General features: G+C 44.0%; 1 protein-coding gene across 1 annotated transcript in view; it reads right to left on the bottom strand.

The window, feature by feature from the left end:
• LOC124605943 (beta-alanine transporter-like) overlaps nucleotides 1-27,273 on the bottom strand; it is a 125,197-nt gene that overhangs the window by 62,978 nt on the left and 34,946 nt on the right. The window contains exon 4 of the mRNA XM_047137902.1: nucleotides 8,938-9,034. Within this exon, the coding sequence (XP_046993858.1) occupies nucleotides 8,938-9,034 (97 nt within the window). The remainder of the gene's footprint in view (nucleotides 1-8,937; nucleotides 9,035-27,273) is intronic.

Raw genomic sequence — 27,273 nt, 5'->3', positions numbered from 1 at the left:
TGGTCGGAGCCCTCGAACACGCTAGGTTAGGTCCAGCCAGAGATTGGGATGGAACTGATGGCTGCTGCAAAAGTTCGCTACCGATGGTCGAGCTGCAAGGAGCAGACAGCATTGAGCCCAGAGCGACAGCGAGTGGTGCTGGCTACTGGTCGTGCAGTATCTTGAGTAATCTAATGGAAGGGTTTCCATGTGGATCACGTGACATGTTGACGAAATTTAGTGTGGTCTTTGCAGTGCTATGGTCGATTGCGCACACTTTTGGCGGACGACGCTGGAGTCTCTCATGGAGCCTGCTGGAGTCTGGCACGTGCTAAGATGGATGATTATGTTGCTATTGTCCTATAAACAGTGTAACATGTTGCTAATGTCACACTGAGGTGCATGTGATTGTCTCGTGTGTCTGTCTTCAGTGGAGGACATCTGGGGTACAGTAATCTGCCAGCTAGGTGTGTGTTCTGAGGTTGTAGGGTACCAGGCGAGTGGCCAGACCGCTTCCCCCCTCTACAGAGATGGTGAAGCCATCGGGGATAGTCGTCCAGAGGGAAGAACAGGAGGCAGAGAAATGCCATAGGCGCCGGGCGCGATATAGATTCCGAAAAGTGCAGCTGGGAGAGAGCACGCAAGGAGCCCAAGGGGTGGACAAGCTATACATTGTGGGGGGCGCCAGACAGAAGAAGAGAAAGTAACACTGCAACTTTGAAGATGGACTGAAACTTGCAAAAAAGGGGTTTGAAAGGCGAGAAAAACCCGTGCACAAAGAAGGCACAGAAGGAAAAACAAGCATCTATGAAGGACGAATGGAGAATGGAAGACCCACCAGGGAAGGGTGGCGTCGGAGAGAGGAAAATGGAACCAATGCTGCAACATACGGCGGCCCATGTCTAGTTACTGAAGCAGCTGTAGGTACAGGAAGCTGTAGGGCGCGTGTGGACGTGTGCAGTGATGCATGTGGGAGAGCAATGGAGTGCTCTGTTGCACATAGCACCGCGGCGTTGCTTGTAAGAGGGCGGTATTTTGGGTTGGAGCGTAGTGGTGAGCAGGGAAAGTGTGGCAGTGGGAAGAGGAGCAGGGTAGCGTGCAGTGGAGTGTGGTGGTGCATGGAGGAAGGGAAACTAGGTGGAGACTACAGAGCTGGTGGATATGGTGCCCCATATTTGTGGGCGACAGCTGCAGTCAAAAATGGTTCAAATGACTCTGAGCACTATGGGACTTAACATCTTAGGTCATCAGTCCCCTAGAACTTAGAACTACATAAACCTAACTAACCTAAGGACATCACACACATCCATGCCCGAGGCAGGATTCGAACCTGCGACTATAGCAGTCCCGCGGTTCCGGACTGCAGCGCCTAGAACCGCACGGCCACCGCGGCTGGCCGCTGCAGTCCTGTAGTGCACTGTTAGGAGGATGGAAGCACCAGCAGGCACACAGCCAGAGGCAGCACTGGGAGGATCATGGGTGAGGTCAGGCACAGTGATGTGTGTCCAAGGAAGGACAACAGAGGACTCATCACCAGTGAATGTCTCAGATCTGGACGTGCAGTCACCTTCAAGAGCAGAGCTGATCAGGTCTCATCACACAAGTGAAGCATCATGGCAGGTTTGGGTGCTGTTCGCAGAAGGCAATCATCAGGAAGAACTGCAGTGCAGAAAAGGGTAGAAGTGGACCTGAAAAGCAAGAAACAGGCAAAGTCGTCGACCAGATACCACAACACAGCTGCCAATGGCTGTAAGGTCAGGTGCAGTCAGGCCTTGCAGTGAAACTTCTAAGAATGGAGAGCAGAAGGTGCAGGGAAGTCTGCAAGGCCACAAAACACGACCGCAATGGGAGAATAGTGGGGGCGACGAATAGCTAGCGGCGACACCAGGAAGGGCAGCACAGTAGGCGCAATGTGTGATGTGGAACCATCTGTTGGAGAATAAGGTGAATGGATGAGCTGGACATGACCCACACACAAGACAGAAAGGGCCCAGGAGGGTATGAAGGAAATCGGGGATGGGAGAGGGGGTGGGGCAGGGGGAGGGGGGAAAGCGCCAGAAGCAGGCGGAAAGGAAGGCAGAGCGAAGAGTGCTGTGACAGACAGGAGGTGACATGTCTATGTCAGCACAGCTGGAAGGTTGGGAAACAACAGAGTGGTGTCATCATTAAATGGAGAAAGAGCAACAATGGAGTGGATGGACGCCAAGGACACAAAATGTGAAGGTCTGAAGAAGAGGGAGTATCGACCAGGCTGGCGTTACACAGTCTGATGGCGCACAGCATATGGGCCAGTGTATCATGTATACATTATACAAAACCTGTAAACTGACTCGTTCATTTCGATAAAAGAAACGTTCACATGATCAGTAGAACATGTAATTAACTAACTAAATAACTAACTAACTAAACATCATGTTAATCTTTCCAGTAGTATAGCTAAAAGAGAACTAGAGCAGTCTGCATTGTTGCCAGATTTTCTCCTCCTCCTACCCCCTACCCCCTCTCTCTCCACATCTGCCTTGTCATACACTCACTGTCCCTGCCCATTCCCTCACCACATCCCCATTCCCTCTCATCCTTCCCCCACTGCTCCATTCCCCTTCTCTTGTTCACCCACCGACCATGCCCCTCCCCACCTCTTCTCCTCCCCCACCCATATGACATGATTCATGATGTCATGCATTGTTACCAGATTGCAGGCACACCTCTGACATTGATTAATTGTTCTATGTAAAAAATTATGGTAAACTGGAAAATGGTAGGAAATTCAAATAGTACAAGTGTCTCCAGACATATGACATCACTGTAGAACTTAGGGTATTGCCTTAAGTATAAATTGGCATGAAATTTTCGGAAAATGAGATGGGGCATTGGTCTGTTAGTGTGAAATTCAAGGGCAATCTGTAGGACATCAGAACACAATGTACGGGTGTACCTGTGCATACGAGGACACTCTCAGGGATGCTACAATCGAAGGTGGTGAGCAGGGGACACTAGGACGTTCACTATGACATCATAATCCAACAAGAAAATCCAAGATGGAGGACAGGGGATCTGAGGACAAATCCAAGATGGTTTGTCTAGGGAAAGGAAGACAGCCTGTGTGGTTGTAAGATCAGTTGCTCCAAGTTTAAAATGGCCCAGAGATTCATAAAATCATCGGTTTTCCCCATTCTCTACAATTCACTTGCGCTATGATTAAACAATTCTACCAACCCCCTCCCTTCCCAAGGTCGCAGTGGCGATAACTGACACTCTAAGTTTGAAACCCAAGTGCTGATCTGTTCTATCTTTAAAACTGAATAACCCATATTTGGTTGTCAAACACTTGTCACTATCATATGTAGTGATACAGTTGTTCATTTACACCTTTATTATTGAAAGATATAACACAAAGTGGAGAGTTCCTTTCACAGAAATTTCACCACCAGGGCACGAGCGGCGTAAAGCCAAATGCTGTTAGTGCCATACCAAACTGGGTAAAGCTGCGCTACCCTGTCTCCACACTTTGAGTTTCCAGTGAATGCAACATAGGCACATGTCGTCGTGCCACCAGCATTGTCTAGTGCACCTGATACAAGGAGCAGATACGAAGTCAGCACGCTAAATTCATTTCAGACACAGCGTTACCACTATCACCAACGCCTGCACTACTCAACCCTTGGTACAGTGCAGCTATCAAAGTGGTGGTGTTCTTAGTAACTTTGCAGCTGATGCCTAAACCTCCAGATGACAGACACTCATATAGGTAACAAACATGGCGTATCGATAGAGTATCAACAAAAACACCGATTTAGTTCGTGCTGTGTACTATCGTCCAGTAGAAGATGTGTAAACGGTAATTAAAAGTAACACCAGAAATCCGGAGTATAGGCAAACCGTATCTGTGAGATCATAATGTGAAGATCTCTGGTTGCCGGCATGGTAGCTCAGCGTGTTCGGTCAGAAGGTTAGCTGCCCTCTGTAATAAAATAAAAATTAATGAATAAATAGATCAACGATGAACTTGAGCAGGCGTCATGGGACGTCCGCCCAGACGAGATACAGCGACCAATAACGAACAAAACGTCATCAAAAAAGAAGCAGATGAGCCGGTAGAGCGTCAGATCGTTGTACTAAATGTCACGAGTTCGAAACCCACTGATGGCGATTTTTTTTTTTAAAGACTACGCATGAAATTGTAGCATGCGGGAACATTTGTCTGCCTTGTGAAAGGACGTTTCATAGTTTGTAGTTGTGGTGTCACAGCCAGACACCACACTTGCTAGGTGGTAGCCTTTAAATCGGCCGCGGTCTGTTAGTATACGTCGGACCCGCGTGTCGCCACTGTCAGTGATTGCAGACCGAGCGCCACCACACGGCAGGTCTAGAGAGACGTACTAGCACTCGCCCCAGTTGTACATCCGACTTAGCCAGAGATGGATCACTGACAAATACGCTCTCGTTTGCCGAGACGATAGTTAGCACAGCCTTCAGCTACGTCATTTGCTACGACCTAGCAAGGCGCCATAGCATTTGATATTATTTTATATTGTGGTTGTAACATGTACCGTCAAGAGAGATGTTCTACAATTGTGGATTAAAGTTAAGTATTATATCAGCTACGTACTTTATTTGCTACTATTAATTCCTTTAACTGTTCCAGACCTCACGCCAATCTGTGTGAGCTTAACGCGTGCCTTTCGGCATCCTCTCATTGTGACTTGGCTGTCTTGCCAAGTCACAACAGTAGTAATGTTGTTTTGGCAGTCTGCTTCGCTAGATTAGTTGAAAGGAGCAGTCCTATAGAGTACATTGTATAGATAGGTGTGATGTTATCTGTTCAAATGTACGCTACAGGTTTGATACTTTCAATTAATGAAGCGAAGGCAGACTGCTTTAACAAGATTACTACAAACTATGAAACGCCCTTTCACAAGGCAGAAAAATGTTCTCCCATATAACAATTTCACACGTATCTGTTAAATAAAATTACGACCAGTTCGTTTGGAACTCGGGATCTTTAGCACAACAGTCCGACGCGCTACCAAGTCACCTGCCAGAGAATACGTCACGTTTAGAACTCACAGATATGGTTTGCCTATACTCTGTAGTAGTAGCGTTACTTTTAATAACCGTTTCTTCTACTGGACGACAGCACACACCACATACTAAATCGGTGTTTTGGAGATTTGGGCGTGAGTACAAGTGACAGTAAACACATGGTTGAAGGCATGTCCTCAGATCATTAGTTCAATGTTTTCGTAAATTTTGAAAACCCACGATTTTATGATATGAAGGTAGTGCTTTCAGACCGTGGATGGTACCAATCATGTCAGAATTCAGCACAAATAACTGCAATGCTCAATGATGAATGTTCGACGTTCAAATGCCTACATTGTTACTGGATTGCCTGGATTGTGGCGTGCACTTCGGGTTTTTTTAGGCTAGGCAGTAGTGCGAGGTGTCCTGATAAACACTCACCAGTCGACGTGCAGGCAGGGAAATCAGGACGCGCTCAGTGTAAAGACACTTCAGCTGTCAAGATATTAGCCGTAAATTTTCAGAGTGTTCGGTATAAAGTTCCTGAATTTACTGCCCTCCAGGAAGCGTGTGGCGCCCAAATTATTCTCGGAACTGAGATATGGCTGAACCCTGAGATAGGAAGTTCTGAAATATTTAGTGAGGGTTTGAACGTCTATCGGAAAGACAGATTAGACACCGTAGGAGGTGGTGTCTTCATTGCAGTTGACAAAAATATTGTGCCTACTGAGTTCGAAGTAGAGTGTGATTGTGAAGTTATCTGGACACGTTTAACAGGGCTAGGGGAAATAAAGTTAATTGTGGGGTGTTATTACCGGTCACCAGACTCCACCGTGACAGTTCTAGAATCATTCGAAGGGAGTCTACATTCTGTATCGCAGAAGTACTCTGATCATGCTATATTAGTCGGAGGCGACTTCATCCTACCTAGTATAGACTGGGATGTCTATGGATTCATTACAGGTGGTCCAGACAAGCCGTCGTGTGAATTACCTTTGAATACATTATCCGAAAACTGTCTTGAGCAGCTAAATCGACAGCCAACGCGTAATGGAAATATTTTAGATCTGGTAGCCACGAACAGACCAGACCTCATCGACGGTGTCAGTGTTGAGACAGGGATTAGTGATCATGATGAAGTCATTACGACTATGGTTACGAAAGTTAAAAAGTCAACCAAGAAGGCTAGGAGAGTATTCCTACTAGAAAGAGCAGATAAGCAGTTGTTAGCATCCCACTTAGTAAATGAATCGACTTCATTTACTTCCGGTACGATGGACGTGGAAGAATTATGGGCAGATTTTAAACACATTGTAAATGAACAAGTATGTGCCAAAAAAGTGGGTTACGGACGGAAAAGACCCACCGCGGTTTAACAGTGCAATTCGGAGAATGCTCAGGAAGCAAAGACAGTTGCACTCGCAGTACAAGAAAGATCGGGAGAATGAGGACAGGCAAAAGTTAGTAGAGATTCGTGCTGCTGTAAAAAGAGCGATGAGGGAAGCATTCAACCACTACCACCGTCATACCTTAGCAAAAGATGTTGCTGAAAACCCAAGGAAATTCTGGTCTTACGTAAAATCGGTAAGCGGGTCGAAGGCTTCCATCCAGTCGCTCACTGATCAGTCTGGGCTGGCAACGGAAGACAGCAAAACGAAAGCTTAAATTTTAAATTTAGCATTTGAGAAATCTTTCACGCAGGAGGATCGTACAAACATACCGCCGTTTGAGTCTCGTACAGGTTCCCGTATGGAGGACATAGTGATAGGCATCCATGGGGTTGTGAAGCAGCTGAATGGGTTGAAAATAAATAAATCGCCAGATCCTGATGGGATTCCAATTCGGTTTTACAGAGAGTGCTCTACTGCTTTGGCTCCTTACTCAGCTTGCATTTATCGCGAACCTCTTGCCCAACGTAAAGCTCCGAGCGACTGAAAAAAAAGCGCAGGTGACGCCTGTATATAAGAAGGGTAGAAGGACGGATCCTCAAAATTACAAACCAATATCCTTAACATCGGTTTGTTGCAGGATTCTCGAACATATTCTCAGTTCGAATATAATGAATTTCCTTGGGACAGAGAAGTTGCTGTCCATGCATCAGCACGGCTTTAGAAAGCATCGCTCCTGCGAAACGCAACTCGCCCTTTTTTCACATTATGTCCTGCGAACCATGGATGAAGGGTATCAGACGGATGCTATATTCCTTGACTTCCGGAAAGCGTTTGACTCGGTGCCCCACTGCAGACTCCTAACTAAGGTACGAGCATATGGGATTGGTTCCCTAGTATGTGAGTGGCTCGAAGACTTCTTAAATAATAGAACCCAGTACGTTGTTCTCGATGGTGAGTGTCCATAGGAGGTGAGGGTATCATCTGGAGTGCCCCAGGGAAGTGTGGTAGGTCCGCTGTTGTTTTCTATCTACATAAATGATCTTTTGGATAGGGTGGATAGCAATGTGCGGCTGTTTGCTGATGATGCTGTGGTGTACGGGAAGGCGTCGTCATTGAGTGAATGTAGGAGGATACTAGATGAATTGGACAGGATTTTTGATTGGTGTAAAGAACGGCAGCTAACTCTAAATATATATAAATGTAAATTAATGCAGATGAATAGGAAAAAGAATCCTGTAATGTTTGAATGCTCCATTAGTAGTGTAGCGCCTGACACGATAACGTCGATTAAATATTTTGGCGTAACAGTGCAAAGCGATATGAAGTGGGACAGGCATGTAATGGCAGTTGTGGGGAAGGCGGATAGTCGTCTTCGGTTCATTGGTTGAATTTTGGTAAGATGTGGTTCATCTGTAAAGGAGACCGCTTATAAAACACTAATACGACCTATTCTTGAGTACTGCTCGAGCGTTTGGGATCCCTATCAGGTCGGTTTGAGGGAGAACATAGAAGCAATTCAGAGGCGGGCTGCTAGATTTGTTACTGGTAGGTTTGATCATCACGCGAGTGTTACGGAAATGCTTCAGAAACTCGGGTGCGAGTCTCTAAAGGGAAAGGAGGCGTTCTTTTCGTGAATCGCTACTGAGGAAATTTAGAGAACCAGCATTTGAGGATGACTGCAGTACAATTTTACTGCCGCCAACTTACATTTCGCGAAAAGACCACACAGATAAGAGAGATTAGGGCTCGTACCGAGGCATATAGCCAGTTATTTTTCCCTCGTTCTGTTTGGGAGTGAAACAGGGAGAGTAGATGGTAGTTGTGATACGAGGTACCCTCCGCCACGCCCCGTATGATGGATTGCGGAGTATGTATGTAGATGTAGATATAGGACTTTCATACAAAATGTGTTGGGGGCTACCCAAGAACAGTGAAAATATACAACAACGTTAATACCACATAGTCCATTCACTAACAGGAATCTACAGTCACTAACATAATGTGTGCTACCTCAGCCATCCAGTGTGCAGTGTATGATCGCCTTGGATGCTGAGAGTATGGTGACGGATTTTTTGGAAATGCATGGCATGCGTTTACTAATATTACAAATCAGAAAAATTCAGAGGAGGCCTTTGCTACTAATTTCGATTTATGTTGTGCTTCAGTATACAGCTCCATTAGCAACATCATTACCTGGCATTGCTAGAGAAATATGTACATTTTTCTATATATGGTATTTGTATACTTTAAATTGTTTGCTCAAGTTTAAAAAGAGAAAACATCATCTTTCTAAACTGTGTTTCATATCATAAAAAACTTCAAACATGTTGAATAAATTCTCCAGTTCATATAACAAAAGTGTATTTGACATACAGAGTGATTTACATGTCCAGTAATCTAGACAAAGAGGCGACCGTGTAACACTGACGTATAGGCAGGAGCATGTAGTAGAACTTTTATGTAAGTACAAACGAATAGTTGTCCATGTACAGCATGCATCTACACCTGGTAGACAAGTTCTTGATGTAAGGAGCAGTGACTTTACACTCCAGGTGTATCAAAGAGATATAGCACATTTTTACATGAGATAAATCTTGATAATTCAGCTGTTGCAATGCCATAGGGTAATGGAGCATTAGCAGCTGTAACAAAATATCTCATGTTACACGAAAATTATTACAAAATGCCCCATTTTACAAAGGAAGATGTAACAAATTGGCTTCCATTATTTATAAATGTTATACAGCTTTACATAGTGAACTCTCAAAACTAAGTACCTCAGACAAGTGAAGTAAAAGAGTACACAGTACCTACAGACTGACTTTACAGTTCAAGTCGTCACTATGTCGAAAGCACTTAACACATCTTCAATGAGATGAAACTTATATAAAAACTTAACTGATGCAGTGTCTTAAAGAGTGAGAGGGTTAACAGTCCAAGCATTTTGTAGCTGTTGTTGGACTTAGTAGTTCATTATTAGAAGTATGAAACATACAAAATATCTGTGTGAGTGAGAGATCACGATCAAGAAAACTTTCTGCAGCTACAGTGGAATCGTTCTTTGACTCATAAACTACATTTCTTGCGGACAATACTATGCATTATATTTTATGTGCCAAATTGGACTCATATCAATGCCATCAGAAACCTTTTCATTTTGTGTCACACAGTATCGATGATGTAACGTACAGAAATGTGCTTTTAAGCAATGATTACCATTTCTCAAAAAGAGGCAGTAAATATCATAATTATGTTTTCGGATTTCTTTACAACGATTTCACTTTGTTATCAATATTTCGGCATCTGACATAGAAATCCAGTGGAAATATCTGATTTCATTGCACTTTTTACAAAACGTATAAAACCAGCAATAGCTTAGAAAGGAAAAACGTTCGTGTGCTTCAGTAAAATCGTCAAAAGACTCTGGATTGTTTCGATGTCTTTTTACAACTGAGGTGCATTGGGACGCAGCACAGCGATTGATAATGTTTGGTGGCCAGCATCCTCTGAGCATTGCAGTCTCACTCACGCCTCTGCTCTGAGTAGACATAAGGGCAGCCAGTTGTCGGCTGTCTGCCTGCATCTCATCAGAAGGCGATTCTCACAAAAGAATCACGTTTAAGGTACGTGAGCGGAGTTATTCCGCCTGTAAATGGCTTATGCAGCTAGTTTATTGATTTCCACTCTTGTAAAAATGTCATTCTTTTTTAATCACGTACACTGTTCAGGTACAACATAATGGCCACCTACCTAGTAGCCGGTATGTCCACCTTTGTCACGGATAACAGTAGCGACTCAGCGTGATTTGGAAGCAATGACGCCTTGGTAGGTCACTGGAGTGAGTTGACACCGTATCCACACACACAGGTCACCTAATTCTCTTAACTCCGTGGAGGTGGGCGATGACCTCTGATGACACATTCAATCACATCCCAGATATGTTTGATCGGGTTTGGACCTGAGAAGTTGGGGGGGGGGGGGGGGGGCAGCACATCAATTGCAACTCGCCACTGTGTACCTCGAACCACCCCATCACACTGCTGAGCTCGTGACACGGCCCATCACCTTGTTGATAAATGTCACTGCCATCTGGATACATGATCGTTATGAAGGGATGTATGTGGTCTGCCATCAGTGTGTGATACTTCCTTGGTTACCATGGTGCCTTGCACGAGCTCCACTGGACCTATTGATGCCCAAGTGAACGTTCCTCAGAAAATAATGGACTCACTGCCAGCTTGTGTCTGTCCAGCAGTACAGGTGTCAAGGAGCTATTCCCCTGGAAGGCTACCGATTCGCGCCCTCCCATCGGTATGATGAAGATGTGGTTTCATCAGACCATGCAACGCCCTGCCACTGCACCAACGTTCAGTGCCAATGGCTGTTTGCCAATTTCAGTAGTAGTTCCCAATGTTGTGGTGTTTACATTGGCATATGCATGGGCCACTGGCCGTGGAGACTCATCGTTAGGTATGTTCGGTGCACTGTGTGTTCAGACACTCTTGTACCCTGCCCAGGAGTTAAAGTCTGATGTTAGTTCCGCTACAGTTAGCCGCCTTTCCTGTTTTTCAAGTCTGCCCAGGCTATGACATCCAACGTCGATAATGAGGGATGGTCGCCAAACCTCACGATGTCCGGTTGGCTTCACCACTTGTCGAAGACACTCATCGCAGTACTCCTCTAACATCTGACAAGTCGTGCAGTTTCCGAAATGCTCGTGCCGAGACATCAGGCCGGCTGGAGTGGCCGAGCGGTTCTAGGCGCTACAGTCAGGAACCGCGCGACTGCTACGGTCGCAGGTTCGAATCCTGCCGCGGGCATGGATATGCATGGTGTCCTTAGGTTAGTTAGGTTTAAGTAGTTCTGTTCTAGGGGACTGATGACCTCAGAAGTTAAGCCCCATAGTGCTCAGAGCCATTTGAACCATTTGTGGGACATCACATTCAGCCTTCGGTCAAACTCAGATACATGGCGCTCCTCCCCCATTCTACACGTGGACAGCACGCAGACTGATACTATGCGCACAGGTTTGTGACTGACTAACAGTCATTCCACCTCAGGCGATGTTCCTATCGCCTGGACGTGTTTATATCAATGGTAGGTCGGTAGCCATAACGTTCTGACCGATCAGTGTGTATTTGCCATGCTGTTCAGGGTTATAACTCGACTTGTAAAAAGGAAAATAGTGTTTCATTCTCCATTTTCGTTGGTAAGTGGCTGCAGCACATACGAAAGACGAGTTTCTAGAATAACTTGTGACAAGCAATTACCACAATTTTCATCATAGCTTTCGTCCACCCCACACATAAATTTTTATGAATTTAAAGAACCTGCTCTTCTCACGATTTCTCACCCCAGGATGACAGGTGAGCATCTCCCTTTTTCATAGATTGCCCGCCGCGCCAAATGGCCGCGCGGTTTGAGGCGCCATTCACGGATTGGGCGGCCCCTCCCGACAGAGGTTCGAATCCTCCTTCGGGCATGGGTGTTTGTATTGTTCTTAGCATAAGTTAGTTTAAGTTAGTTTGAGTAGTGCGTAAGCCAAGGGACCGACCACCTAAGCAGCTTGGTCCCTTACTAATTCACACACACACACACGCACACACACACACACACACACACACATATACATTGCCCTTACAGAATTAAACGTGTGGGTTATAGTTCAATTTTAAACTGGGAAGAATTTTCAGTTTCCCTGACAGTTTCAATGTGCGGTAACGCACAAGTGTGCTTCTCGCGTTTCAAATTCTCCTACTCCTCCTGCCATTTTAATTTAGGTCTAATGGGCCGCGACTACAGAGACATTACAAACAATATCACATCATGTTAGGCATTTCAATTGGCAGTACGCATTGTGCATTTATTTCCAGTGCGACCAGGTGGCTTTTGCTAGCGGCAGTGGCAGGATAACTCTGGCGTTGGTCCAGCCCAGACTGACAAGGCACTCACGATTCATGATGCGTGGCTACATGCGGCTTACAGCCTGGTGGTGAACTTTGCAAGTATGGCAGAGGGCCCTCCCCAGTGTTGTATTCGCTTAAATAACAAAGGTGCACGTGAATACATATCCCATATAGGAATCGTCCAAGACTGCAAAATAGCTATTAGTTGCTGCATTCACCTCCTCGTTTGAATAAAATCTTTCGCTCGCCAGCCATTTCTTCAAATTGGGGAACAAATAGTAGTCCGAGGGAGAATAGGGGGATGTGAAACGAGTTGGAATCCTATTTCCATTAATTTTTCGACCACAACTGCTGAGGTGTGTGCTGGTGCATTGTGGTGATGGAAAAGGACTTCTTTGCGGTCCAATTGCCGGTGCTTTTCATGCAGCTCGGTTTCCAAACGGTCCAATAAGGATGAATAATATGCACCTGTAATTTTTTTATCCTTTTCCAGATAGTCGATGAGGATTGACCCTTGCGAATGCCAAAAGACAGTCACCTTAACCTTTCCGGCCGAAGGAATGGTCTTCACCTTTTTTGGTGCAGATTATCCCTTGGTAACCCATTGTTTAGATTGTTGTTTGGTCTCAGGGGTATAGTAATGTATCGATGTTTCATCCATAGTGACGAAACGACGCTTAAAGTCCTATGGATTCTTCCTGAACAGCTGCAAACCATCCTTGCAACACTTCACACGATTCCGTGGTCAAGCGTGAGCAATGGCAGAACCCATCTTGCTGATGGGTTTCCCATCTCCAAATGTTTATGCAAAATATTGTGTACCCGTTCATTCGAGATGCCCACAGCACTAGCACTATCACGCACCTTGTCTCTTCTGTCATCCATCACCATATCCTGGATTTTATCAATGATTTCTGGAGTTGTAACTTCCACAGGGCGTCCAGAACGTTCAGCATCACTTGTGCCCATATGGGCAGTCTGAAAATTTTGAAACCACTTATAAACTGTTCTAATCGAAGGTGCAGAGACATCGTAATGTTTATCAAGCTTCTCATTGGTCTCCTGAGGCTTTTTGCATTTCATAAAGTAATGTTTAATCAGCACACGAAATTGTTTTTTGTCCATTTTTTGACAATCACTCGACTTCCTTAATTCACACTAATGCCAAACAAAAACAAATAGACCAATACGGCTGAAACTTTGTGTGCGTTCTTTCCAAAGATGCTACCAACTGCTGACCTGAGTGGCCTGGCGATTCTAGGCGCTACAGTCTGGAACCGCGCGACGCCTCTGGCATGGATGTGTGTGATGTCCTTAGTTGGGTTTAAGTAGTTCTAAGTTCTAGGGGACTGATGACCTCAGAAGTTAAGTCCCATAGTGCTCGGAGCCATTTGAACCATTTGCTACTAACGAAACATGACCGCGCTACGCGCCGGTGGTGCCATCTCTCGGACTTTGCACGAACTTTTCAAACGCCCCTTGTATAATGACAAGTATTTGACAGCAACATGTGAGACATTCCGTTTTAAAGGTAGAACAAGTCAGCTCTCTGGATTCAAACGAAAGTTGACAATTATCGGAACTGCAATTTTGGAGGAGTGGGGGAGGAATTGTTTAAGCATAGTACAAGCGTATCATGTCCAAGAGTGAACAGTACCATCATCAGAATGGGGAAAACCGATGATTTTTCGAATGTCTGGCCATTTTCAGATTAGATTAAGGGATCCTACAACCATCAGGTCGTCCTTATTTCCATATGTCCACCATCTTAGATGTAAGTGACATGGCGTCTATGTAGACTGTCCTCATATCTCCAGGTCACTATCTGGGGTCACCGTCTTGGATTGTAATATCATACCTACTGTCGTCGTATCCGCAGACCGTCATCTTGGATCACAATCTTGTAGTCTCAGGCCATAGAGACTGCCCTTGTATCCTCAGTTCGTCAGCTTACATTGCTTTCTTTGATTCTGACGTCGTACAGACATTTTGGTTTAGAATATTATGATGTTGTGGCGAAGGGCTTTAAATGTCTACGAGCACTGTAAACATGTACCTCCAAACAAACATAATATTTATCATGTAACTTTGATTTACCATGGACTCTATCTTCGAAAATAACATACAAAATCAAAATCCATTCCAACATATAGATTTTCAACACCTGTTAAAAACACATTCGATAACATAGTGTATACTTTTCACACAGGGAGAAACAAGGACTTGAAAACCTGAAGGCACCCAATATGAGATGCGATCCCAGAATCCAACAGACTGACATTCCCATGAGGTGAATAGTGATAGTGTACCTCCTACAAACCTACTAACAGCGCAGATGGAATCTCTGTTCATTCAGTATTGTACATCTGATAATAGTAGGACAACAAAAAATTGCTATTTAGGTAAAAACACAACAGATAATAAAGAAATCATGTACAACTACGTTGCTTTGCTTCGATTTAGGAAAACTGTACATTATCATTACATTAACATCACTGTTAACGAGGTAATTAAACTAATTGAAGAAAACCTGATGAAACACAAGCAGCTTCCTCAGCAACATGTGGATGAAACAATAACATTGTTACAGTTAATAATACAACAAAACTGTTTTGAATTCAATTAGGAGTACTACGATCAAGGATGTTTACCTATGGGTATACCTATTTCAGGAACACTAGCCAACATCTTCATGAATCATACCGAAAAACTAGTATTTGAAATTCTGTCAACAAAGAGAGGTTACAACGTCATCTACTGATACAAGTAGATGGATGACATAATATACACTGAAGAGCCAAAGAAACTGGTGGACTTGCCAAATATCATGTACGGCCCTCGCGAACACGCAGAGGTGTTGCAACACAGCATTGCATGGACTCGATTAATGTCTGGAGTACTGCTGAAGAGAAATGACACCATGGGAGCAGGGCTATCCATAAATCCGTAAGAGTACGACAGGGTGGACATCTCTTCTGAACAGCACGTTGCAATGCATCCCAAATATGATCAATAATGTTCATGTCTAGGGAATTTGGTGGCCGGCGAAAGTGTTTAAACTCAAAAGCGTGTTTCTGGAGCTACTCTGAGGCAATTCTGGACGTGTGGGGTCTCGCCTTGTCCTGCTGGAATTGCCCTAGTCCGTCGGAATGCGAAATGCACTATGAACATGAGTGGATGCAGGTGATCAGACAGGATGCTAACATACGTGTCACCTGTCAGAGTCGTATCACTCCAATTGCACACCCCCCACACCATTACACAGACTCTGTCAGTTTGAACAGTCCCCTGCTGACAGGCAGGTACCATGGATTTATGATGTTGTCTCCATACCCGTGCACGTCCATTCACTCGATACAATTGGTAATGACAGTCGTCCAACCAGGCAACAAGTTTCTAGTCATCAACAGTCCAATATCGGTGTTCACTGGCCCAGGCGAGACGTAAAGCTTTGTGTTGTGCAGTCATCAAGAGTACAGGAGTGGGACTTCGACTCCGAAAGCCCATATCGATGATGTTTCGTTGAATGATTCGCAGGCTGACACTTGCTGATTACCCAGCATTGAAATCTGTAGCAATTTGCGGAAGGGTTGCACTTCTGTCATGTTGAACGATTCTCTTCAGTCGGCGTGGGTCCTGCTGTCACAGGATCTTTTTCCGGCCGCCGTGACCCCAGAGATTTGATGTTTTACAGGATTCCTATATTCACAATACGCTCGTGGAATGGTAGTATGGGAAAATTCCACAATCGCTACCTGGGAAATGCTGTGTCCCATTGGTCGTGCACCGACTATAACACCACGTTCAAACTCACTTAAATCTTGGTAACCTGCCATTACAGCAGCAGTAACCAATCTAACAACTGCACCACTTCTTCTTCTCTTTCATTGTAGTTGAATTCCCCATTGGAGCCGGCCGGCAGCAGCATATGAGCTGCTCTTCAGCCGAAAAACGTAGAACATACAATAGAAGAATTTAAAAACAACATAAAGGAGAAAAATGGTGGACATAGATATAAAAAAGGGGGAACATTATGGAAGACAATAGACAAAAAGGGGCGACTGTAAAATGGAGATAAAAACCATAAAAAAGTAGCGCACACAAAAAACCATACACTGGGACAATTAAAAGAACACAAGGCGAAGTATGACTAGCGCATAAAAGTATCGACAGTCGATGTACAGGAGAACAGCACCAAACACAACACTGACGTAGCACACTGATGACAAGGAGAATAATGGAGGATCTGCTGGCCGCAAGCAGATGGGGGGGAAGAGAAGAAGTGAGGGAGGGGAAGATAGTGGGGGAGATGGGCAGGGGCGGGGGGGCTCGCCGAAGAGGGTGGAGGAGGGAAGGATGTGGGGGAGAGGAAAGAGATGATGGGATGCAGGGAAGAGGGGAAGAAGGAAAATCCGTTCTGGGAGAAGGAGGGGAGAGGAAAAGGGTCCCTAGGGAGGGGGGGGGGGGGAACAAGGTGTGGTTAGTTGGAATGAAGGGTATATGTCATGGCAAAATTCAACATCCGGGAGGGGAGGTGCTGGAAATTGCCCTGATGAAGGAAATGGAGGGTGTGGAGGTGGAGAGAGGAAGTGATACAGCGATACAACTGTGCCAGACACCTGTTGTCTTATATAGGCGTTGCTGAGCGCAGCGCCGTTTTCTGCCTGTTTACATAACTGTATTTGAATACGCATGTCTATACCAGTTTCTTTGGTGTTTCAATGCCTATGCTAGATCAGGCTCAGGACACATTGCAGCATATATGTAAGTAGTATGCACAACAACATAAAGTTTGTAGTAGAGGAAGAAGAAGAAAACAAACTCAACATTCTGGATATAACCAGAAGACATGACAAGCACAACAATGACAGGACAACAGACACAATAAATGAAGTAACCTCAAGCCACCCACAGAGTCAAATTTGATGTCAGTTACATTTTAAAGAGGCCCAATGAAATTCCCCTAAACACATTCGATTACCAAAAGGAGGTAGAAACTGTAAACCACATGCAAAGTAAGTTAAACTTAAGGTAAACTTAACAAAAGAAGAAAGTTACAAATGAAGAAGCAGACAAATCAGGCCGACCAACACATATGGTGACAGACGGCCGGTCGCGGTTCTAGGCGCTTCAATTCGGAACTGCACTTCCACTACAGTCGCAGGTTCGAGTCCTACCTCGGTCATGGATGTGTGTGATGTCCTCAGGTTAGTTAGGTTTAAGTAGTTCTAAGTCTAGGGTACTGACGACCTCAGATAGGCCCGTTCGGGCTAGCAGCAACGTATGATGTGTTGGAGTCAGCAAAATCTGGCAGCCGTCTTCCTATATTGTGATTAATTATTAAACTGACTGTTACATGCCAGGGAAGTGCACCAGTGGGCTGGCCGAAGTGGCCGAGCGGTTCTAGGCGCTACAGTCTGGAACCGCGCGACCGCTACAGTCGCAGGTTCGAATCCTACCTCAGACATGGATGTGTGTGCTGTCCTTAGGTAAGTTAAGTTTAAGTAGTTCTAAGTTCTAGGGGACTCAGAAGTTAAGTCCCATAGTGCTCAGAGCCATGTTTGCTCCTTAAAATTTGTTCTATCTGCAATTGTTTGTAATCCTGGCCCTAAGCCGTTAGTTGTTTGATGTGTTATGTGTGGCCTTCAGCCGAGGATTTTACGTGAACCCCTTTTATAAGGCCTTCAGCAGTGTGTATTCTTTAAAGGAAAATTTTTTTATAAGAAGGAAGGGGTTTACTTTAAATTGTTTGTATGACTTGTTTTTCAGACCTTCAGGCGTTGTTTCAAATTTTTTGTGGCCTTCAGCCCTGCAATAAGTTAATATTTATTTAATTAGGCTTTTGGCCATTCTGTTATAAGTGTAAAAAGAAACTTCTTGGTTAGAAAAAAATGGTTATTAATGTGTTTTTATTATAGTTGTCCTTCAGACGTGTAGTGTAGGCCTTCAGCCGCTAATTGTTTTCAATTGCATGTTTTCTTTTAAATGTTACCTTCTATTTTTAATTGCGTTTGATTTCTAAGCCAGGCCTTCAGCCATTCTCGTTTCTGGTACGGTTTTTGGACTTCAGCCCAGAAAGCATTTTCTTTAACTAGGCCTTCAACCGTATTGTCTAATTCTGATCTTTTAAAGCAATCTGTAAATAAGTGGTTCTTAGAAAAATAAAGTTGTGTGTTTGATTGTGCAACTCACAGTAACTGTTTACAGCACCATCCACAATCGTAACCTTATCCCGTGCGCTCTCTGAGTACCTGCCAACCAGGTTTCAATAATAATGAACTATGTTGCTTGGGGCCAGGTTGTGTATCTTGTTCGTACCTAAATAAGATCAGAAATATTTACAAAATAGGATTGTCGTCACAAAGTAAAACAATACTTTTTGGTCACAGTACCGCATCCAGGTCGCTGCACCCGGCGGCATACTACAAAAAGGACCACGAAAACCCCAATAAATAAATTACAAGACTTACTGGGAAGTAGGACAAGTCAAGACAAGACGGAACCGGCTTCAGTATGTCTCCGGATACTTTTAATCAGATAACGTGTGAAACCCCATTGGGAGTTACGTGCACGTCGGCGATGTTACAGCGGTCATGAATGATAACGGCTCGTCAACGTTTTCGTTGTCACGCCACAACACGTGGCCCCCGACATCAGCATGAAAAAGGGTGCTCGACGTTCCTTGATAGATGCACCACTATACCTTGTCCACAAAAAACGAGTTACAGAAGCGTAAGTATCATTTATTACACGCACATAGGAATAGGCATCGATATTGCATATCAGTTGATACCTCTGCAACAACAAGTAAGCCTGACATTACTTATGTTTTCAACTTACTCGTAATATTAAATCTCAAATCGCCTATTAGCAGGCCTGCGTGTATATCCATCATCTTACCTGCAGAAGAGTAGTAATATAAGGCAGCACAGTACTGCAAAAAGCATGGAGTGCTTCCAGCTGGGAAACATCTGAACACACAAGCAGGCAGACACCAATCCTATAGGTAGACCAACCCATGCCATGCAATTGATACAAGAGCGGTTTCTGATATCTGTCAATTCCGTCCCTGAAATATCAAAATCAGCATCTTATTTAATTACTAAATATAAAATGTCACGCTTTTTTATTTTAAGTTATTTCACGTGATACACTTCCATATTACTGTGTACACTAACATTTACAAATAAAATGCAACACTTAGCATAACAACAAACAAATGAATAATACTGAGTCCACATAAGCTTAAGGTTACATAAGATACACATTAAATTTATAGAGAAAAATATTATACAACCAAAACCAGAGTTCGATGAGATTAACATATAATGAAGAGATCATATAAATTGCCTCAGAGAAATTTGATATTACCAACAAAGCACAAAAATAGAAACAGCTTTAGAGAACATAAAGCAGCTGACAGGAACCTTGTGCGTGTTGTTATTATAATGCGATTACAGGCAAATTTCTATGCATTCATCTCACATGTCACAATATGAAACTGTGTGTTTTGAAAGTGATGAAAGTTGTGCTCTTATTATTCGAAGTAGTCAGTTGACATACTGAAATTGGTTCAGGGGGCTAGGGACATATGTTTTGCGACATATTTTCATACTTGTGGCTAAATTGTTTGAAGTGTAACACCACACCCGTCACTTATCTAGTTTTGGCGTGTGTTCACCCCAGCTAATTGACTAACAGATCAACAGAGAGTGCAAAACTGCCGCAATATCAAATAATGCAAAGGAAGTAATAAGGCCCTGTGACTCCTGATTGAACTGCGGTGGCAGTGTTGACATTAATTGATTCAGAATTGATCACTTTTAATTAAAAAGGGGTGCACATTGATGTTATATGCAGCTATTGAACACCAGATGCAAATGTTGAACATAAAATTAATTAGGAAAGTGACTTGGGATTTCAACTACTTGATTGAAAACAGATGTAGTCGATTATCACAAATTTATTTTAACTCAGAAGCTTCAATCATCACATTACATCACTCTCCTACCAGGCAGTGGTAATAAATTGCGTTTGCGTGGAGTAAAGCTCGATAACTCAAAAGTAATTTCTGTCGACTGACCCAGGTGTAATGCAAAGTGCGAGAAGAATTCTACAGTACATGGCCCATGAAGCCCTCATGGAAACTTTGCCAACATGATCCAACAAATTAATCACTGGCTGGGGCAGGTGCAATATCACCGAATACAGCGTGGGGGAGCGTCGTCATTGTGTGGACGTCGGCCGACCTCGTGGTGCTGCAAGGCTGCGCTCGCCTATTCACTCCTAGCTATCTTGCTCAATACATAGCTGAACCAAAACTTTCTATCTCCAAGCTCAATTGTTCCATTTGCTAAGTCCTAAACTGCAGAGATGCTCACTCTTTCTCAGGCAAGCTGAGTAAAGAACGCCACGTCCACACTCCAGGCAAGCTGGGAACGGAAGACCTCTACTGAGACTTCTGCCAGTCCCCTTTTCACCTCAGTTTCCCCTCCAGCAAAATCACTTACGCCAATTACACCGCAAGTTGCGTTAATTATGTGTCGCTTCCCAGTGCCGACCAATGCCTGCTCTGGGAAGTGAACAAATACCCACAAAATTTCCCTTCCTCTCAACTTGTTCTATTTAGCTCCCCCCAGGCCACACATCAAGGCTCGCATCTGCACAATCATCAAGTTTTCCGGAATTCAGACTCCCAGGAGAGTACTTCAAATCCCTTGGTCCTACGTTCCCATTGGAGGCTGGCGTATTTCATGCTTTCGCTCTTCACCTGATTTACTTCAGGCTCTGCGGACCATGAATTCAGCGTGAAGTTGCTATAGTCACGAACACGCATATTTTGACCTCTGTTGACTGCTCCACCGTAGCTTTGCGTGGCTTTGTCGCATGTTTCACAGAAAATGGGACGACGGACATTTATCAACAGGCGTACAGGTTCTCCGTCTATTTCCTGGTACACCAGCATGGAGTCAGGGTCAACCACCCACTCACTGTCACTCATCTTAGGGTGACTGGAGGCCGCACACCGTTACCACTTTCTCAGAGCTTGAGCCGCCCTAAGCTGCCTATTGTCACTTCCCTTAGCCACTCCCCCAGCCAGCCATGGTCAAATACTTCCCTGGGGTAAACTAGCGTCCCGTAAAGTGACTCGTTTCCACAAAGTTTTCATGTCGTGTGAATTACTTTAAAACCATCACCCGACATTAATTATTCCACTATGTCCATACTATACCCTCTACAAGATGCATTGTGCCTTGTCAGTCATTTTGTTGAGCCCTACTGTTCGCTCAATGTGAGTTAGGTGATCTTTAATGACTTCATGTAAGGGGCATAGTTCTTGCCATCTTACAAGAGTGTGTCTACAAATCTAAACTAGCAGTATCCAGGGTGGTTTCTTTATGCGTCAGTTCCACGATGCGCTGTAGTTTGGAGGTAAGTGGCTCCCTACAGCTAACAGAGTTAAGTTAGTTCAAAGGAAACCAAGGATACAGAATAAGACAGTACCTGCTTCAGATTGAGCTTACCCTTAGCCATATGTGACTTTGTTAGAGTGCCATTTTGTGCTGCTGCAGATTTTAGTGTACTGTACAGTCCTTAGTTTCCCCTTCAGCGAAATTAGCTAGTCAAGAAAAGTGTATTATTTATTTACGTATTTTGTGTATGATGTGTGTACTAAAATGTTATTTTTTTGTTTTTGCTTTTTTTTTCGTGGAAAGAAATATTAAATTATGGAATGTAAAAATCACTCAGCACTAATAGAGACTAAACATGGCAGTTCTAAGGTATGAAAGAATGATGATTCTTCAGTGTATGACAGACATTACTTATGCAACATTCTCGTAATTTTGTTATGTGAAGTCACAAGTATTCGTCTCCGAATAATTGCTGCAACTTACATTCTTGTGAATCTTCTTGAACCTTTTTACTGTATTCTTCTCTTGGTCTCCTTCTACAATTTTTACCTCCCACACGTCCCTCCAATACTAAATTGGTGATCCCTTGATGTCTCATAATGTGTTCTGTCTTCTTCTAATGACGTTCCGTCACAAATTCTTTTCTCTCTATTTCGATTCAGCACCTCTTCATTGGCTACATGATCTGATCATCTGTCCTTCAGCATTCTTCTGTAGCACCACATTTCAAAACCTTATGTTCTCTTCTTATCTAAACTGTTTGCTGTCCACGTTTCACTTCCATTCGTAGCTACATTCCACATAAATGCTTCCAGAAAAGACTTCCTAACACTTGAACGCATATTCTTCAGAAAGCTTGCCGTTGACAGCCTAGATTTTTTAACTCCTTCTTCTGCCATCATCAGTCATTTTTCTGCCATATAGCGAAACCGATCTATAAGTGTCTCGTTTCCTAATCTAATTCCCTGAGTATCACCTGATTTAATCCGACTATATTCCATCATCCGTGCTACGCTTTTGTTGATTTTAATCCTATATCCTCCTTGCTAGTTCCGTTCAACTCCTCTTGCAAGTCATTTGCTGTCTCTAATAGAATTACAATATCATCACCACACTTCAAAGTCTTTATTTCTACTCCCTGAAATTTAATTCCTACAGCAATATTTTCTTTGGTTTACTTTACTGATTGCTCATTGTACAGACTGAATAACATTGGCGATGGGCTACAGCCCTCTCTCTCTTCCTCCTCAACCATTGCTTCCTTTTCATGCACCTCGTCTCTTATAACTGCCGTCTAGTGTCTGTACAAGTTGTAAACAGCCTTTCACTTCCTGTATTTTACCCCTGCTACCTTCAGATATTTAGAGCGAGTATTCCACCCAGCATTCTCAAAAGGTTTGTCTAAGTCTACAAATGCTACAAACGTAGTTCGCCTTTAGTTAATCTATCTTCTAAGTCACACAGTTAATATTGCCTCGTATATATTTATAAGATAGAGAGAGAGTTCGAAGGCTAACTAATGTTAAAGACACTCAGTGGAGAGTTACATGAAACTTAGTTTTATGGGACTTTTAAAGTAGATTTATCTAGAAAACATTATTAAAAACTTTGTTAAGCAACCATAAACGTCACAAAGTAAGTGGCAAACGGATGTTAGTCATTCATTACCACTATTAATGTAAAGGGGATGAATTTGTGGAACGACTAGTTATCGACGACGCCGTCAGTCCGCACTGAGAAGAGAGTCAGTTTCGTTAAGTGGCAAACGGATGTTAGTCATTCATTACCACTATTAATGTAAAGGGGATGAATTTGTGGAACGACTAGTTATCGACGACGCCGTCAGTCCGCACTGAGAAGAGAGTCAGTTTCGTTAAAAAATGAATCAAATCTTTGTTCTTAATGGTGAACGTCTAAAATCAAACTTAAGGTCAATCGGCTTGGGGTGAGGAATAAATGGTGTTCCGGATATTAGCGAAATGCACCATCCTTAATTCCTGCTTGACCAACACACCAGGCAAGTATTAAAGTGTATTATTCGTTCTCTGCGTATGACGTTTGTACTAAAGTGTTGTTTTCTTTGTTCGTTTCATGTCGCACAGGTAAGACACTGACAAAGCGAACCAATGGTGCCCTACCAACGCAATAATTGCCAGTGCAGGTGACTAAAGAAAAGGGGATTGAAAGCTTATGATGGTGAGAACAATGGGCCATCATTACCAGGTCATCTCTCCACATTCTTATAAAATGTATGTGTGAACTGATTTATGTGTGATGTTTTACCTCACAAGTCTTGCACATGTAAAAATCACTTCGTATTATATCAACATCACATTATAAAATTCCCTCCCACCACCATCCCCACCCTCTACCCCATGGCGCTACCATTTTGTGAGTATGTACTTGGCTACCACAGGGTCCCAGCCTTTGCAGCAATTCTTCTATCCGTGCTCTAAGCTTATACTTCCACTATCACTCCCCCCCCCCCCCTCTCTGACTCTCCGACAGACGGTTTTCTTGGCGCAGACACTTCTTGGACCTGGTTTATGATTTGGGATTCGAGTCTGTACTTCCGACGTTTCTTTGCAACTTTTCATTAAATAAATATATGATCTCCATTGTCACGTTGGACCTGTCACCAATTTTCAAAATTTTCGAGAAGTGCAGATCTTACAGGGAACATTGACCAATGTGGTGTATGCTCCACCTTTGTGTCTTTCCATCCTACACCCTTCCATTTAATAATGTAGTACACCCAATACCCAACACAGCAGCCATCCCATTGTGGGGGAGGGGTTGTCAAGAAGCTGCGCTGTGGTACCCCCTAACTACGCAGGGATCACACTGTTATTGCCTGAGGTGAAGACTTGCCATGTATGCCAAGGAGTATGTGCCCATCATGACTGGGCCAGGAGGATTCCAAGCAACTGATTAGTGACCCAGTAGCCATTGCTGTGTCCAGGTGATGCCCACTGGGAAAGCTTACGTTCAGTGTGGGAGGCACCATGGCAGATGAGCCACAAATGAAGCAGATGAAATCTCCTGGAGGTGGCCATATGGCTCCAGCAGTCTCTGTGGGAGAGCGTCCTCGTTTAATGCAGAGAGATGCAACCCTAAAATGTCCCATTATCTGGCTACGCTGTGGGGGAAACAATGGGCTTAGCAGCAAGCAGAGAAATGCTCCCTTATAACTCATTTTGCCCAAGGACTAACAGAGATTCCTTCTTGGTCACGAAACCCTTGTTCTTTGTGGAGAACATAGAATACAACCTGGGGACGTGGCAGAAATCTATAAAATGAAAAGTCAGTCAGTTTTAATCGAAGCAACATCGCCCACCGAGTCACAGACGCTGCTAACTTGTCACAGGTTATTGTAATTCCTCACACTCCCCACACTAGTGTGAATATGGTTCAGGGCATCATTTTCCAATGAGACCTGCTCTTGCAATCTGACGATGAGTTACCTGTCAACTTGGAGTGATGGGGTGTCCATAGGGGGCCAACGTGCAATAGGATCGCTACCAGTGCCTTCACCTTGGCCTTTGAGGGTGATCCATTGCCTTAAAAGGTCATGGTGATGGTACACCAATGCGATGTGGAACCGAATGTTTTTCCCTCTCGCCCCCCATGTGGTGCATCAAGTGTTTGATTTTTGGGTACATGCCTTCACATTGCCATGCTAGCCCCATCTGTACAGATTGTGGACGACTGTTGCATCCAAATGCTCCTAGTGTCCCTCCTTCCCATATGTGTCAACTGTGGAAAGCACCACTCTCCCTGCCTGTCAGGCTGCATCATTTTCCAGAGAGAGCAGAAATTATAAGAATATAAGACTCTGGGCAAGCTAACTTATCAAGCGGGGCAAGTATAAGTGGTTGCACTCAGTATGTATTACAGTGTCATATGCTACAGCTACAACGACGTCGCCACCTTTGGTGATTATGTTTGCCTCCTGATGGTTGGCGGCTCTCCTCTTGCTGCATTCCCCACACCTACTTCAGGATCATTGGCTTCCCACCTACTACGTATATCGGTCTCCACCTCCCAGCTAGAGACACATCATCTTCCTCCCGCTTCTCTCACCAGGAAGACGTCGCTTGGGAAATTTTCTTGCAAGGTTTCTGCTGTTCTAATGCCAGACACCAGCCAGTGGCTGATGAAACCAGAGGCTGCTGGTTGCAGGGTTTTGTCATCGCCATCATTACCTGAAATTGATTCAAAGAGGTCACAATATCATCCAAATCCTCCAAGGAGAGGAAGATAAGGCGAACTCCTCCTAGAAGGAGATTCCTGTGTCTCCCATGCCACTAGATCCTATCTGTTCCACTCCTGTGGCGGAAACAGAAATTCCAGCAGCCTCTGAGGCCTCAGGTCGCACCACACAATGGAACCTAGAACCTAAGTATGTTGATGCCATAACCTCTCAACCAGTGGCAGCAGGTGGTCCTGGTGCGTAATATGCCTCACAGTACATTGACAACATTATTCTCCAGTGGAATCGTAGCTGTATTTTCCATCACCTGGCTGTGCTATGCCATCTTTATCTCTCTTTGCTCTTCGCCTGCCATCTGGAATGCCCTTCAGTAGACTTGGTTTCCAGTAACTCAGGCTCTGGCCCTTTGTGAATACCAGGTACATCGTAAGAATAGTGTTACCTGTGACTAGGTGTCGGGGGGAGTTTGCACATATGTTCTGGACACTCTACACAGCGAACTTGTGCTTTTTAATACACCTTTTGCGGCTGTGGATGTGGGTAAAGGCATTTTGCCTCCATCCTGATCATGAAGTGTCTCAGAACATATCGTTTGCATTCGTTTGCTACCTCACATCATCTAATCATAAGTGATGTCATTGCTCGTAATCCTTTGCGATGTGGAACAATCGTCGTTGGCCGTAGTAAAGATCTCAAAAACTTACTGGTACAACTTCACCTTTTCCGCTTGAATACTACTGCCCCTTCATCCTTCAGTGTAGCAAACAGATCTTTCTCAGTCATTAACATTTCCATCTGCAGCCTTTGTCTTCTTCCATCCATCCACTGGAGAGTCACACTGTAACAGCATGCGTTCTCAGAAATGATAAGGTCACAAAGGTACATGTATCACATTGGAACAACGGAAATAAAATGTTCAAACGTACCTATGTTCTGTATTTCAATTTAAAAAAATTTCCCTGTTACCAACTGTTCGTCTAAAATTGTGAGCCATATGTTTGTGAGAATTACAGCGCCATCTATCACAAAGCGAAAAAAATTCTTTACGTGCTACACGAATATGTAATAAAAATGGGGGTTCATATTTAAAAAAAACGCAGTTGATATCCGTTTGACCTATGGCAGCGCCGTCTAGCGAGCCAACCATGGCGCCATCTGGTTTCCCCCTTCAAGCTAGACAAGTTTCGTTCTTTGTAGTTTTTTCGTTTCATCCTTATTTCGTGAGATATTTGGCCCGGTCACTGTCAATGGACCACCCTGTATAGCTCTACAATGGTTAATATTTGTTCTTGTAACTGCGTATCTTGCACTTGTGGATGTTTTAGAACTGAAATGTATTGTACCCCGAG

Source organism: Schistocerca americana, chromosome 3, assembly GCF_021461395.2.
Source record: "Schistocerca americana isolate TAMUIC-IGC-003095 chromosome 3, iqSchAmer2.1, whole genome shotgun sequence".
NCBI lineage: Eukaryota > Metazoa > Arthropoda > Insecta > Orthoptera > Acrididae > Schistocerca > Schistocerca americana.
Note: the sequence above shows the minus strand (reverse complement) of the source record. Positions and strands in the feature narration are given on the sequence as shown.